Source organism: Pogoniulus pusillus, chromosome Z (genome assembly GCF_015220805.1).
Source record: "Pogoniulus pusillus isolate bPogPus1 chromosome Z, bPogPus1.pri, whole genome shotgun sequence".
Taxonomy (NCBI): domain Eukaryota; kingdom Metazoa; phylum Chordata; class Aves; order Piciformes; family Lybiidae; genus Pogoniulus; species Pogoniulus pusillus.
Genome location: NC_087309.1, coordinates 43,440,556 through 43,456,768, shown reverse-complemented (window position 1 = coordinate 43,456,768; position 16,213 = coordinate 43,440,556). Strand labels below are relative to the sequence as shown.

The 16,213-nt window shown below is 40.3% G+C and overlaps 1 protein-coding gene across 2 annotated transcripts in view; it reads right to left on the bottom strand.

Moving 5' to 3' along the window:
- The window catches only part of RAB3C (RAB3C, member RAS oncogene family), a 448,802-nt gene that overhangs the window by 370,779 nt on the left and 61,810 nt on the right, over positions 1-16,213 (bottom strand). For both annotated transcript variants that reach the window (XR_010301375.1, XM_064140540.1), the window contains exon 3: positions 4,017-4,135. Coding sequence is in view for 1 of the 2 variants with exons in the window: in XM_064140540.1 (XP_063996610.1) it covers positions 4,017-4,135 (119 nt within the window). In the remaining variant the exon portion in view is untranslated. The remainder of the gene's footprint in view (positions 1-4,016; positions 4,136-16,213) is intronic.

Genomic DNA, 16,213 nt, shown 5'->3' with positions numbered 1-16,213 from the left:
GAATCTTGGCAGAACTCCATCAGAAGATCTGCTGAGTCAAAGTATGTTTGATTTGCTGTTTCTGCCAGCAGACAGATTTTCAGCACACATTCACTCTTCCTGAATCAAAACAGAATCTGTTGGTTCTTGTGAACTTCCAAAAATCTGTATCTGTAAAGAGGAATACTGTTCGGTTCTGTGACTACTGCAGCTGGCATTTTTGTCAGAGGCAACACATTCAGAAACTGACATGAAATTGAAAAGAAATTCCCTCCAACTATTTTATCAATATCCTTTTTAAACATTCAGACTAACTGCTAATAAAGTCTACAGATGACACAAAAATGTCCAAATGGTTAAAAAAAAAAATAAAAAATTAAAGATCTGTCAATTTTGTGGGCCAATCTCAACTGTCTGCAAGCTAGGCTCATTCAAACAGCATCTATTGCAGCATGTGTGAAACCATACTAGGACACAGCTATTCAGAAAACACAGGCTAACATACTGTAGAAGCAAGCACTTCTCAAGATTCCTCATGCCAAAGGTTCTTGAATCTCACAGTAAATCTCTATTTAGCTTACAAGCTCTGGTGCTGCCATATTTGCAGTCTTTAAGGCTCTTTCATTTTAATTAAGGAAGGTAAGTTATGAATGTTTTCTAAAGTGTATGCAGTATAGCTGAAATTTATTGGGCTTCCAAGTTATTTGGCTATGCTTTTAGACAAAACCCTTTCTTAAACTCACAGAGACGTACATTTGGTCAAGATATTGTTGCATATCTTGTTGCATATATTGGTGCTAATATGTTTAGATAAAATTACAGGTGCTGATTTTTTTTTTAATGTAAAATGTCAATTGTAAAATTAGATATAGAATTTCTCACATCTGAACAGATTCATGCTAAGCTAGGCATGATGTCTAAAAGTCTATCCATCTGTTATTATAAAGGAAAAATGTCAGCCACACTTCAGATTGAAAAGAAAGCTTTCAATTTGAGTACAACTGCTTTGAACTAACTGCTTTTAAAAAACACCCCAATGCACATTTTAAACCAAAGTCCTTTATCCAAACCCAAAAGGCACCTGTAGGTTCATTGTCCTGTCTGCGGACAGGATAAAGCCTTGAAACCGACGTGATTCAAGCATGAGTTTTGCCCATTGTGCAGGCGTATGAAATGGCACCACTGCCTTCAGAGGCATGTTTGTCAAAGGTAAAAGGCATCTGAAACCCCAGAGAGGCTTAAAAGCTTTCCTTCCTTCCCCATATGCCTTTCACAAATGCAGACACATGCTCATAGCCATTCTTGCTTCTTCTGCAGAACTGGAAATTGTGAATTTTCTTTAACTTCTCACATTCTGAAGCAAGCTGTAGTTTTGTAATTGTTCTCAAAATTGTGGCATGGGCTACCGAAAATCAATTATCATCTGTGAGATGGGAGGAATAAAACAGAGGACAAACAGTAGGGCAGCAAACGGGCTTATGAAATTCAAAACAAAAATAGGCAAATCTACATGTCATCCTGACAAGTGAGGCACTCTGCCTCTGTCATCCCTTTCATCATGCAGATGCACTTGTCACAGAGTCATGCAATCCCTCCTGTCCACTGAGTTGCAGTGGTAGATGCCAACTATTTGAATAGCTTCTGGATGAAAATTACGAGAAAAAAAGCTTATTTCACAAACCATTTATGAACTCTAGCTTTTAAATATTTTCTTGTTTCATTTTACAGGAGATCTTTTTTTTTTTTAGCTAACATGAAGCCTAGTTACTTTTCACCAGGAGACAGAGTACCAATCATACCAGATCTAGGAGGCTAGAAAACAAACAGGTGGAAAAATTAATTTTAAATACTCATGTTTACCTTGCTATAAGAAAGAAAGAAGCAGTTTTGTTCAAGGAAGGTAGATAATACATGGTATGCCATCTGGTTTGCAATGAGATGGGACAATGATATTTGCAGATTACAGCTGGTCCTATATAGCCATTATCACCTAGCTAACCTAGTGGTTAAACAGAATCAACACATGGACAAAGAACAGCATAGGGAAAGTGCTTCAGGAGGCAGTGGGGCTGGCAGACGCAATTTAGGGTTCAGCTGGGAGGTGTACTCTCCCTGATTTTGCTAAGCTTTTGCAGCATCTCCTATGCATAATACGTCTAGCCTCCTTTCAGGTAGGACATTCTGCATCATGTTGTTGCATAGAGCGGTACTCACAAACGAGTAAGAGCAAGCACTCATTAGGATGCCTCCAGCTTTCACAAAATGGGCAGAACATTCCTTTGACATAACAAGTCAGAGTGAGCAAATACCTCTTCCTTTTTGAGTATCAAGCAGAGACTCCTCTCAGATACATTCAGTTCTCCAAAAGCTAATCATCTGTTCTATACTAGTCATATTCTTATGGACTCTCCGGTAAATGCAATGAGATACTTGTAAGAGCAATTCTGTGTAGAGTCATGGAGATAATGGATGGACAGGAGAACACCCTCTGGAGTTGCCCCTTTATGAGAACAGAGATGTGTCAATGACTAGACTACTCTAGTTTACACAGGAAATACCAGGAAACTGAAGATCCTATTTCTGTCAGAGCAGAATCAAGCTAAGGGTCCCAGTTCTCATTCTTAGGGTGGTGAACGACCAGGCCTAATTCACATATACAGACTGTGCTAGTTTGAAGCAAGCTAGAATGTTTTGGTGAGAAGAACTAGATTACAGGCTGTGAAAGGAAAACAATGGTGGTGTCTACTTCACTCATAGGCTTGCTGAGATGTATAAGAACAAGAAATAAAAACATAGATAACCTCTCTCCCTTCTGCTGGGGAACTGACTGAGCTGCATCTCTAACCTCATCCTCCATTTCTTTTCTAATCCACTTTGCTTCCTAACCCCCCTGGCTGAACCTCCATTCTTCCTTGCGACTGGGATAAGGTTGAAAGGGGAAGGTGCAGGGGTGGTTGAGAGCCCCTCCTGGGGACTCAGGTTTCTGGGAGGGGAGTTGTGTTTCTGTATTACCTTTTACCTTGTATACTTCTGTATATAACTGTATATACTGTAAATATCTGCTTGTATATTGTGCTAGCTGTAAAGATAAGCTTCATTCATGATTCTAGTCTGGGTAATTTCCAAAGTGGGGGCGGGGAACACCCAAACCATCACACAGACCAAGGTGTACACCCCAAGTATAAAGAGCAAAGATACTCCATGGGTTCAGTGACACTTTCTACAATACTAAAAAAAGGTACATCATAGTGCATATCTTAGAATAAATGTCAAAACTCCATACTAATAAAATCTCACAAACTGACAAAATCCTCTTTCAAATGCAGTTCTTCCATGGGAACACCATGCAGGTGGGGAACATACATGGTAAAATGCTTTCCAAACCTCTCAGAGCACTAGTAGGAGGCCCTCGGATTCAAAATAACTTGTGAAGCTATCACTCAGATTAACTCTAGGCTGTCTTTTCAGTCAGTTCTATTTAAAAAACCTTAAATTGTTTGGCTGCTGACTGATGAAAGCCTGATTGAAACAACACACTTACATGGAGGTATTTTGACATTCACAAAATACAAAGTAATGTAAGTGCCAATTGTTTTAGGTTTGGCTATTCTTACTAAGTTTGCTCATCACTTTTGAGTCACAAGATTGAGAGCATAATGTATAACCAATGACAGTTAAAAACAACATGACGAAAAATTACATTAAAAGGTATCCCCCACATCAGGTATATCTTTTTTTACCCCTGTGAAATATGGAAGCACCTTCTGGTATCTTAGTACTTAGTCTCCACATTAGCATGTTGCTCGTTTTAAAGCAGCATTTATAGAAGTCAGAGAAAACACAATGGATGCAATGAATTGCATGCAAAACATTTTAAAGGATTCAATCTCTTTTGAGAAAAACCTCCCCCATATGCTTGGAATGCTTGGGCATTGTATTTAGAAATAAGTTTTCCAAAATAATCTACACTGTCACAGCAGGTGAGTGCTACCAAACATTCTCTGTGCTAATTAACATGAATTCCAAGTTTTACTTACCAATCCTGCACAGCATTGAAAGATTCTTCATTTGTGATGTCGTACATTAAAATGAAGCCCATTGCACCCCGGTAGTAAGCTGTAGTAATCGTTCTGTACCTCTCTTGACCTGCTGTGTCCTAAAACAACAACAAGCAAAATTTTTTTCATGTTGCAAAATTGACAGATGGTTTTATTTTTTTTTTTTTTGAAGTAGAAAGCAAACTCTGACAACAGCTACTGTGCAGCTCTGAAAACCTACTTAAAACTGATCAAGGGGAAGTAAAAAGAAAACTCTGACAACAGTTATTGTACAAATCTGCAAACCTACTCATAAAACTAACCAAGGGAAAGAAAATTAAGACTAACAGAGAGAGGTAATAACAGGAAAGATAAACCCATTCTGTCATAAGGTGAGAGTGGAAGGAAGAAGGAAGATGTGGCCCTCTGCCAGGTCATGTATTCTGAGTCACTCACTGATTCAAGACAAGACAGGAATCGTATCATTGTTTGGGTTGGAAGGGACCTTTAACACTCATCCCTGCAGCTAAGACGAGATCAGGTTGCTCAGAGCTCCATCAAACCTGACATTGAATGTCCCAGGGATAGGGCCTCCACCACCTCCCTGAGCAACCTGTTTCATTGTTCCACCACCCTCAGAGTTTCAAACCATTACCTAGTTTCAAACCATTGCCCCTTATTCCTAGTGCTACATGCTCTTGTAAACAGTCCCTCCCCAACTTTCTTGTAGGCCACCATCAGGTACTGGAAGGCCAGTATTAAGGTGTCCTTGGCTGAACAACCCCAACTCTCTCAGCCTGTCTTCATAGGAGAGGTGATCCAGCCCTCTGATTATTTTAATCTCTCAAGAATCTTGTGTCCTTCTCTGGACTTGTACCATCCTAGTTTGACAGAGGAGATAGGTAAATTCTCATGTGCTGGATAAAATACTGCAATAAAATAACACCCTTAAGGAGATGTACTAGGATTGTGAGACCATAGCAATAACTAAAACACTGGAAACACATAACTACTTCCTGTTCCAGTATATTTATTCAACATTTAAGACCACAAACACAAAAAGCTTTAGGTGACACCTATCCATCATTTCAGTACAATCCTGTAACTGTCTAATAGTTCAGTTTTAGCAAACTTTGAAGCTTAATTTCATTGTTTTGCAATTTTTGCATGGATAAGAAGTAGTTCAATTTACAATGCAGAGAAATTTATTTAATGTGACTTCCTATAGGCAGAGAAGATTTAAAATGATGTTTTATTTGATGTGTTCTCTGAAATGGTGCCTAGACTTGTAGCACTGCTGCATGGAGAAGAGAGAAATAGATTAAGGGGGCCTTCTCCTTTACACATATATCATTCATCTCATACAGTACAAAAAGTAGGTTGTATGTACATCAGAACCACTTATAATACAAAACATGACCAGGACAGCTTCGCAAACTAAACACAGTCTTAGGCAAAACACATGAAGTCTGTAGTTCCGGTGAGCCCAGATGGAAAGCTAATGTAGAAATCAGACTTTTAACAGGTCTTGCAAGAAATTAGGTTGCGCATTTGAAGGACAGGTCAGACAGACCTAAACTTTTTCTGCTTATACTCTGAGCTGGTTAAGCCCGTACCAGCTGTGGTTTGGAGTCTGGCTAGCTGCTTCCTAATGTTGTGATTGTATTAATGAATATTACGGTATTAAGACTCTTGCACATTTTAATACTCAGTTCTTTCTCAGTAGGTCATAATCTGTCAATAAGATTAAAGTACCATTGAAATACTGAGTAAAATAATTTATTAGGAGAAGAAACATAATCTCTTTTAATGTAAAATAATTTCTCTCTGTCTGTTACGGAAGAAGGTTTACTCTTACATGTTTTGCTGGCATCCTTTATTTGACTTGATACTAGATGAAAAGGACAGAAGGAGAATATGGCCCACAGCAAGCATGCGGACTTTTGATTTTCAAACAAGTTCTGTCAATGTCTGTCTGACTGTTTGTCAGTCAGACATGCATGGTTGGAAATATGATGGTATGATAAAGAGGAGCCCACTGCTACAGAAGCAAATCTAAGTGATTCTGCCCTGGGTGGGTTTGACTAGATGATCTTTCGAGGTCACTTCCAATCCCTAATGTTTTATGATTCTTTAATTTTTTGCAGGTGATTTCTAATGAAGTCTGTCTGCAGGTAAGGGTGCACAGCTCTAGGAATAAAGCCATAAAGTCAGCGAGGCTTCCTCTTCAAGAGAGCAACCATCTTCTGCACTATGTTAATGTGATGGGTTAGAGCAGATTCCTCTCCCAGTAGAGTAAATTCACTACAACTCAGAATTTGGAAAGTCAGAAAAAATGAAATTGTATTTTTTACAGTTTAAATATAACAGTATAAGGAGAATAGAATACTACAGAATATAATAACCTTGAAGAAGATGGGGATGGAGTCAAGTGATGACAAAGCAGTTAAGCAGCAGAAAACAGTGGCAGAGGATGATAGCAGTGGGCACAGCAGAAGCAGCAGCAGCAAGGGGAACATACAAGCTGTGCTTCCAGACATAAAGCTTTTGATGCTCCAATGAGCATTTTATGGCCTATCTCTAGAATGTTCACCTCTCCACTCAGAGACTCTAATACTCTTCCGCTTCTAAGTTTCTCTGTTCCATTTTTTTATGTCTGAGCTAGAAATGTAGCTCAAACAGCCATGGTTAAATGTAGCTAGCATGGGCTTAGGAACTTTTGAATACAGAGAATAAAAAAGTGAGTGAAAATGAAGAAAAATCAAGATAAAGCTCCTTAAATAAAGAGAAATGAAGCTGAAGGTGAAAACATTGTCTGACTTTGTGTGAGAGTCTAAATCCTTTCTCTCTTGTTCATCAACAAAGATTGCCTTTGTTACCCTCCCAGGTGCAGCCAAGCTCAGGGATGCAAACCAACATACGCCTTTGTGGACCTCCCAGACCTCAGCCTGGCTTGAATGCCCAGGATGTGCATGTCTTCCATCAGCTACCACAAAGAGAAAAGGCTTATGCATATTTGGGATATGGACAGGTAAGTAGCACAGGGAGGGGGGTGGAGGCCCTCCCTAGTGCTGCCAGCCACCGCCCTCCTGCAAATGCATGAATACACAGGATGATTTCCTGAGGAGCTGCACCTGGACATAGATCTATGCCTGACAGAGTGAGCACCTCCACTGGAGCACCTCTGGCAGAGCACCTCCAGATGGGCACCTCCACCAAAGCACCTCCACCAAGAGAATTTGAGGAACAACTCCCAGAGAATAACTCCAGAAGAAGAACACCTGATGAAGTAGAACATCCCTGGGCCATGAATATGTCTCTCTCTCTTCCTCCCATCATTGGCTGATGATAATATAATTCCTGCTTTTTTCCTTCCCTGCTTCTCTCTTTTTCTTCATTGTTCCCTCTCCCTCTCTTTCCCCTTCTCTCTTTCTCCCTCTATTTTTGTTCAACTTTATCCTTTAATAAATAGTTTTGTGGTGATATCTGGTCTCACTTGCACCTTGATTTCACAACATGGAAATCTATAAAAACAGATCTTGCTCTTCTGGACAGAGATATTGTTAATCTCTGTTCTCTGGACTGACATTTTGCAGTAGGAGATACTATTCTGGATACAGGATCTGAAGAATCATGACAATCATTTGAAGACTCTAGTCCTAATTGGAAGAAGGGAAATATTGCACCCATGTTAAAAAGTGGTTGAAGGAGAACCCTGGGAACTATTGAGCTGTCAGCCTCAACTATGCCTGGGAAGATCATGGAACTAATCCCCCTAAAGGCTATGCTAAAGCATATGGAGGACATGTAGGTGATTCAACACAGCCAGCATAGCTTCACCTAGTGATTTTCTATTTTAAGAGTCACTACATCAGTTGAATAGGAAGGACTTATACAAGTCATCTATCTGGACTTAAACAAGGTTTTTGACACAGTCTCTCACAACATTCTTACTTCTAAACTGGAAAGATAAGGATTTGATGGGTGGATTGTTTGGTGGATAAGGTCCTCTGGTCACATCCGGAGGGTAGCGGTCAGTGGTTCAATATCCAGATGGAAATCAGTGGCAAATGGTGACCTTCAAGGGTCAGTATAGGAACTAATGCTATTTAATATTTTCATCAGTGATAAACAGTGGGATTGAGTGCAGCCTCAGAAAGTTTACAGGATGACACCAAGCTGAGTGATGCAGCTGAAGCACCAGAGGAATGTGACATGATTCACAGGGACTTGGATAAGCTTGAAAAGTGGACCCATTTGAATCTCTTGAAGTTCAGAATGGCTAAGTTCAAGGTCCTGCAAATGACTCAGGTCAACCTCTAGTATCAATACAGGCTGGGGAATGAAGGGATTGAACCCTGCAGAAAAGCACTTGGTAGAACAAAAACTGGACATGAGCTGGCAATGTGTGCTTACAGGCCAGAAGCTTAGTTAGCACTCTGGACTGCATCAAATGTAGCATGGACAGCAGGTCAAGGGAACTGATTCTCCCACTCTGCTTTTGAGATCTCATCTGGATAATTGTGTCCAGATCCGGAACCTTCAGCACAAGAAAGACATTGACCTGTTGGAGTAGGTCCACAAGAGGGTCATGAAAACGATCAGACGTCTGGGACTCCTTTTCTGTGAAAGCAGGCTAAGATAATTAGGATTGTTCAGCTTGGAGAAGAGAAGGCTGCAGGGGGCCCTTATTGTGGACTTTCAACACTTAAAGGAGGCTCATGATAGAGATGGGGACAAAGTTTTTACAACAAACTGCTGAAACAGGACAAGGTGTAATAAAGGACAGATTCAGTCCAGATATAAGCAAGACATTTTTTTTTTTTTTTTTATGATGAGGGATGTGAAACATGGGAAAAAGTTGTCCAGAGAGATGGTAGATGACCTATCTCTGGAAACATTCAAGGTCAGGTTGGACAAGGCTCCAAGTAACCTGATCTAGTTGAAGATGTCCATTCTCACTGCAGAGAGATTAGACTGGATGACCTTTAAAGGTCCCTTCTAACTCAAAGCATTCTATGATTCTACGATTTTATTTGGGTCAGCCTGGGAAGAAGCAGGTATTTGGGACTGTTCTCAATATAGACATCAGATATGTGCCTGAAATGTTAATATGATGATAAAAGAGGTTTTGAAAGAGACACATCAGTGTATAGCACAGTTGGTTGATTAGTTTTCAAAATCAATATTCAGATTTCTTTCACTATTCTTTTCCATTCATTTACTCAATTTTTAATTGGCCTAATATAGGGGTGTTTATGATCATGCAGGAAATGAACCCAATTATCAGTAATGAATGTTGTGAAAACTTCTGTGTTCCACACATTCATATGCACCTCCTTTGTATTCTGACTGGAAGATACTTAAAAACAGCTCCTTTTGTATGACTATTAAGTATTCAGATATAAGTTATTAGGAGGAATAGGACATTACAAGCATCAAACACTTAATATTAAGGTACAATGGAAGACTATTTCAAACAGAAAAAACCTGTCAGCAGCAACGTAAGAGGCCTTTCTCTTGGTTTATTACCTTTTATTCTTATGGAAGAAGTGAGCAGAAAAGAACTAATTTCCATATTTCATCATGTTTATACTTGTAAATCAGTATGATTTTATCCACATGTGCTGTTTTGTACTTGTGCCTGAAGCAAACTGTTTGCAGCCCAGGTACAGTTACCATTTGTACCAGACGCTGCTATGTTTTCTTAAGACTTTTTTCCAAGACAATGAAATTAATGTGATAATCATCTTTTTGGGTTTAAAATGTGAAATGAAACAACTACATTTTGTGATGACTGATACTTATTTTTAAGCAAACAATAAGGAAGAACAAAATTTGACCTATTTTTGACTGTCTTTTTTAACCAAGGCAGATTATTTCCATCTTTGATGGGCAGAAAATAAGACACTTAGAGCATCCTGGGGGGCTTTTCATTCATGTAAGCAATGTCTGGTAAGGTCAATTGACTGTTCCTGAAAGAAGTAAAGTGGAAAAACACAAGGCTAGAATGGTATCAAGGGAATGCTTTATGAAAAGTTCCATGCATGGAAGACAAAATAAGGTATTTTGCTTACGCATATTATATTCATTTTTGTAACCAGAAATTCTATAGTTGAAAGGACCAGTAAAGGTTTTATATCTGTGAGAGCTGTTTAATAGGGCATGATTATCTACAGGCAGTGAAACAAGAATAGTAACATTATAGACTGAGCATAGACTGAGTGCAAAATACCTGCTTCTGGCTTAGGGTGAAGACAGCCATCTGCCAAGTATTTAGCCAGCTCTCCTTTATCACATATGTACTAAATGGTATAGAAATAGATAATTCTAGATTACTCTGGCTGTTCATTTGAGTTAAAGTTAAAGCTGTGAAACTGATAGTACAGCAAAGCTTTAAGTGAACATATGTTAGTTATTTTTACAGCAACTGCATGAACCAGGTTCTGTCCCGTCTTTCTTCCTGGAAATAACCCTTTAATAAAGTGTCATGGTTTAAACCTGTCTGGCAGCTGAACACTTTGCAACATTTGCTCACCCTCCCCCAGCCCCAAAGGAGTGGGAGAGAGCGACTCATCTGTTGAGATAAAAACAATTTAATAATAGATATTAAATAATCAGTAATTATAATAATAACAACAATAGAATGTACAAACAAGTGATGCAGACTGCAGTTTGCTCAGCCATGGAACAATGCCCAGTCCATTTCCAGATAGCAATTCCCCAAAAAAGAGAAAATCCTGAAACTGCAACCACAAAGGAGCCCCAGCTTCCCAGTCAACTCTCATCTATAAACTGAGCATAATGTTGCATGATATGGAGTATCTTATTGACCCATTTAGGCTCATTGCTCTGGCTGTATCCCCTCCCAGCTTCTTGTGTACTTGCACACTAGCAAGACATAGGAAGTTGAAAAGTCCTTGATTTCTTAGCAACAACTAAAAGCATCAATATATTATTAACATACTTTTTAATCAAAATTCCATACTGGATCCAAAACACAGCACTATTCTAGCTACTAAGAAGAAAAATAACCTCTACCACATCCAAAAGCAGGACGTAATGTTATGGGAAACATTAAGATTCTTATTACTATGTAACTGCAAAGCCAATGAAGAACATAGTGCACAGGGAATGCACCAGCTGCTACAAAAATGCTCCTGTAGGATCGTAATACGCATCTTGGCAAGCAGAAAAAGTTAGGAACAGTAAGATAGCTGACTCAAGTAGAATCTGTATTCCACATAAATTTAAGAGTTTATTGGCCCAGAAATTCTCAATATACAAAATAGAGAATCAAAGTCTGGTAGTAACCTTGCAAATAATTACTACTCGAGTTAACTAGCACAGCTGAAGTAATCTCCCCTTACTGTCAAGTCCTGCTAAACTAGACTTCGTACAGAATGTGCCATGCCAGCTTAGACTACACCAGTGTTTTTGAGTAATGCATTAAATTAGGTCCTTGAATTAATTTGTGGGATGTGTGCTCTCTCTCCCATCCTTGCCTAGCGTAACACCGCTGACAGGAACAATACTTCCAAGGAGGTGATCATTATTAATACAGACAGTTTTGAAGGTGAATGCAAACAGCATTTGACAGCAAGAATTTTTAATGAACCTTCCTATGAAGGAATTATAGTGGCCTTCCAGTACCAGAAGGGGGCCCACAGGAAGATAGAGGGAGTAATTATAAAGGCATTTGGTGACAAGATAAGTAGCAATAGTTTTAAACCAGACAAAAGTGGATTTAGTTTGGACATTAGGAAGAAGTTATTTTCTATCAGGATGGTGAGACATTGGAAAGGGCTGCCCAAAGAAGTTGTGAACGCCTCACACCTGGAAGTGTTTAAGACCACAATGGGTGAGGCTTTCAGCAACCTGATATAGCAGGAGGTGTCCCTGACCATGATAGGGGGTTTGGAACCAGATGACTATGACTAGATGACAAGTCAAGACATTCTACAGTTCTTTGACCCGAAGAATTCAGTCTGCAAAACACAAACTTGTTTCATAGCACACTTGAATGACTCTGTGCCTCTGTTTCTGTCCTGTACTCTAAATACACAAATATCTTTTTAGATCTGCTTCCCCTTCAACTTTTACTTGTATCACAATACCACTCATGTTATGTGTCAAAAAACTGGCAGCAGTAGAAGAGAAATTCCTAACTGGTGTTTATATTTCTGCTGCACATCCACAACATCTGAAGACAAGACAATTGGAAAAATAAAATTAAAAATGTGATAAATTCTCACTTTACAAGTCAAGATATTCTGTTAAGATACACAAAATCGGTAGAGCAATCAAGAACTGATGTTCCATTAAGAGTTCCATGTTTCTTTCTTGCCGTTGCAGCGCAAAAGTCATTTACATACTTCATCAAAGACAATCTGTATTTCTCTGATTTCTCCTATTGATACATAAAGGGATTTGAGCCAGTAAGTGAAGGGAAATCTAAAGTGGGTCTTCTTAGAGCAGTACAAAAGATGTCTCTGATTTTTCTGCAGAGACTGTGGGAAGAAAAACCCCACAAACCACAAACGAACAACCAACTCCCTGCAAACACCAACCAGAAAACCAAACAAGTGAAAAACCAAACCCAAAAGAAAACCCAAAGAGTAACAGAGCTGTGAGGGGGGGAAAGGGACAATCTCTGTAAAAATCATACTGAGATGGGGAGCAGACAGTGGTTAACCCACTTGAAGCCTGATGCTAACCACTGAGGAAGAGCTAACAACTTGGCAAGTGTCGTGGAGGGCCTGTAGAGGCTTCTTTATGCCTCTACATGCCTGGACATGTTTTTCTGCCAGGACACCTGGTAGTAAATAGGGTTGTGTAACAAACACACACTCAGTCCATGTATCCCTGGGGTCCGCCCATATGATCCCCATATTTGGGAGGGTCCAGGCAAACAGCTCCTGCCTATTAAGGTAAGGTTTGGCTGACTGCCAACCTGATTGTCACTGGTGGCCAAAAGGGCCATGAATCTCGGCCCACAGTCTATAAAGAGGGGTGCAAAGGAGCACCACGTGTTCAGACTCAGCTCAGGTTCAGATTCAGATCTGTTCAGCTCAGCTGTGACCCTGCCTGCAGCACAGCTCAGCTCTCTGACCCACCTGCAAGCATCAGCTAAGCTCTGACCTGCACCTAAGCACTCAGCCACTCATACCCACACATTCGGAAGCCACAGCATTGCTCCGATGCTCACTGAGGCTAAGACCTCTCACTTTGATTCAATTCGCAGTTAACCTGTCTGTGTACTTTAGATGCAGAAGCTCTTTCAAGCCTGCACTCATTTATATATATAAGGAGCCAACAGAACCTCCTAAAGCCAGCTGTGCATATCTGCAAGCTATATCACTTATCTACAGAGCTCAGTCTCCCAGCAGCCTGGCACACTGCATGCCTGCTGCTTAAAGCCTGGTAAGAGAACCAGGAAAGCAGACTTTCTAGGTTGTCTGCACACACACACACACACACACATGGCCTTTCACCTGTGTGAAAGGACCGTGCCAGAAACTGCACGGACAACATTCTCCTCCTGTTCCTGGAATCCTGCCAGCTGATAACCCTCTGGACGCAGTATCCAGAAGGAACTAGCAGCATTGAGGCAGAGACCATCCCTCGCCAGGAGAAAAGGTTAGAGAAAACCTGTTTACCCCAGAGACTGGGAGGATTTATCATTTCCCCTCTCAAGCCGGGAAGATTCCAGCCCCACAGAGCCCACGGGCAAAGATCCCCAGAAGTCCAGACACTGGGCACAGGCTGTGACACAACCCTGGGAAGGTGATTAATAATTAAGAACAACACCTATAAGTAAAGCTTCAATTCTTCTGTAATGTAAGTTCCCTCTGCCTAGAGCAGGCAGAGTTTCAGCCCCCACTGGGCTAACAGCAATAAGCTCCAAAGCAGCATTAAGCCAGAAGGGAAACCTTTCTCTGTGAATAGTGGAAATAGTTTTGCCAGTTATTGACCAAATCGCTGTATATATTATATTTCTAAATTGTTTTCATAAACTTGCACAAAAGAACTAAACAGTGGTTGGAGGTGGCAAGAGTTTGTAAATATTAATTTTAATAAATTATATTTTTATATAAAATTAATACTGCCTCAAATTAATTTCTCACTTCTGCCAAATAGGCGTAGGCATACAGAACCCCCTCCGCAACAGCAAGGCATGAGAAAATGATAGAGAGAAAAGCTGCTGGAACAGAAGAAGCTGATTATCCAGGAAGAACCACTTCTCAACAAAGAGCACTCCCAATAGAAGTTTTATGCACAGAGAAATGCAAGAAATATGAACATTTACAACTAGGAATGAAAAAAAAAAACAAAACAGTTCAAAACCTTTTTTTAGCTGATCTTAGATTCATAGAATTGTCTGTGTTGGAAGGGATCCTTAAAAGTCATCTAGCCCAACCCTCCTGCAGTCAGCAGAGACATCTTCAACTAAAGCAAGCTGCTCAGAGCCCCAGACAACCTGACCTGGAATGTTTCCACGGACAGGCCACCTACCAGCTCATCTCTCTGGGCAGCCTGAGCCACCATCTTACATCCTCTAATGTGTGCACAAGAGATGTAACACTCCATAGTGCCAACGTGGTATTTGCTTTTGTATATGTCTCCTGTCAGCAGCACTTTTCAGACTTCTTATGGCATTGTTCTCCCTGCAACACTGTCCTTTATATATGTGTGTGTGTGTGTGTATGTGTGTGTGTGCATGTTTGTGGCTGGATGGTCACATTCAAAGAGATGCAGCCAACATCTCAGTGTCTAAGTAGACACCAGTGGCATTCCTTAGGAGACGGTATTGAGATCAGTGCTGTTTAATGTGCATGTCAGAGCTGTGGACAGAAATTGTGTGCACTCTCAGCAAGTTTGCTGACAACACCAAGTTGTGTGATATGTTGACATGCTGGAGGGAAAGAGTGCCATCCAGAGGGACATTCACAAGTAGACCCCTAGAGAAATGGGCTCCTGCTAACCTCGTGAGGTTCAACAAGGCCAAGTGCAAGGTCCTGCACATGGGTCAGGGCAATGCTAAGCCCAAATACAGGCTGGGTGGTATGTGAATTGAGAGCAGCCCAGGCTTCAAGAGAAGGATGGATGAAAAACTGGATATGAGCCAGCAATGTGCACTTGCAGCCCAGAAAGACACTTTGTGTACATCAAAATCTTTCAGATTAACTGCTTTTCTCTAGAACCTGCTATTCAGAAAATAAGAATAATAACCTTTCAGCTTTCTCTCCCTTGTCATTCTGTCCTATTTTGCATTTCGGAGACAGATTTCTCTATTAATATTCATTACTTACATTTAATTTGCACTTATTATTCAGACTGAGGTGAGAAAAGTTTGAACAGCCTGATGTTAGTGGCTCTCTGCATTGAACAAATCTGCATAATTCAACACTATTATGCAAATCCTTGTCCACTGATTAGCTAACAGTATACCTCTTAGCTATTGAGATCTGTGAACATTGAGCTTAGCACATATTTGTTCGAGGTCTTTCTTACAGTCACAGTTTTGCAACTCTTGGGCTCTAGGAGAAAAAGAAATTAGTGGTACAAATGACCATTTAGAGCCATAAACTCTTGCCAGAAACTCATCACCTCTGTTTTATCTTGTAATACACCCCTCTGTTTAAATATGCACAGAAGTTTCTTAATTTGAAACAAATTACAGGAATGTTTCTATTAAATATTAATACCCTTCCAAGTCTTTTTTTTTTCTATGCAGAATATTATGTGTACAAATCATGTGAGGAGGAAGTTGTTCAGCGTGAGGGTGGTGAGACCCTGGAATGGGTTGCCCAGGGAGGTGGTTGAGGCCCCATCCCTGGAGGTGTTTAAGGCCAGGCTGGATGAGGCTCTGGCCAGCCTGATCTAGGGTAGGGTGTCCCTGCCTACGGCAGGGAGGTTGGAACCAGATGATCCCTGTGTTCCCTTCCAATCCTGACTGATTCTATGATTCTGTAATGGCTCACATGTTCACATTAAAATGTTTTATATCTCTACAAGACACAGAAGGCACATGTTACCTATTTCAAGCAAGAAACTTCAAATACAGTGTATCTGGAAAGGTTCATCCATGTCTTAACTTCAAATCCCTTCAGAACTCCTAAGAACGTTGGAAAAAGCCATATCTTAGTGCTTTAGAAAATCCGCACTACCGTGTGGTCTATGCTAAAACAGTTTCC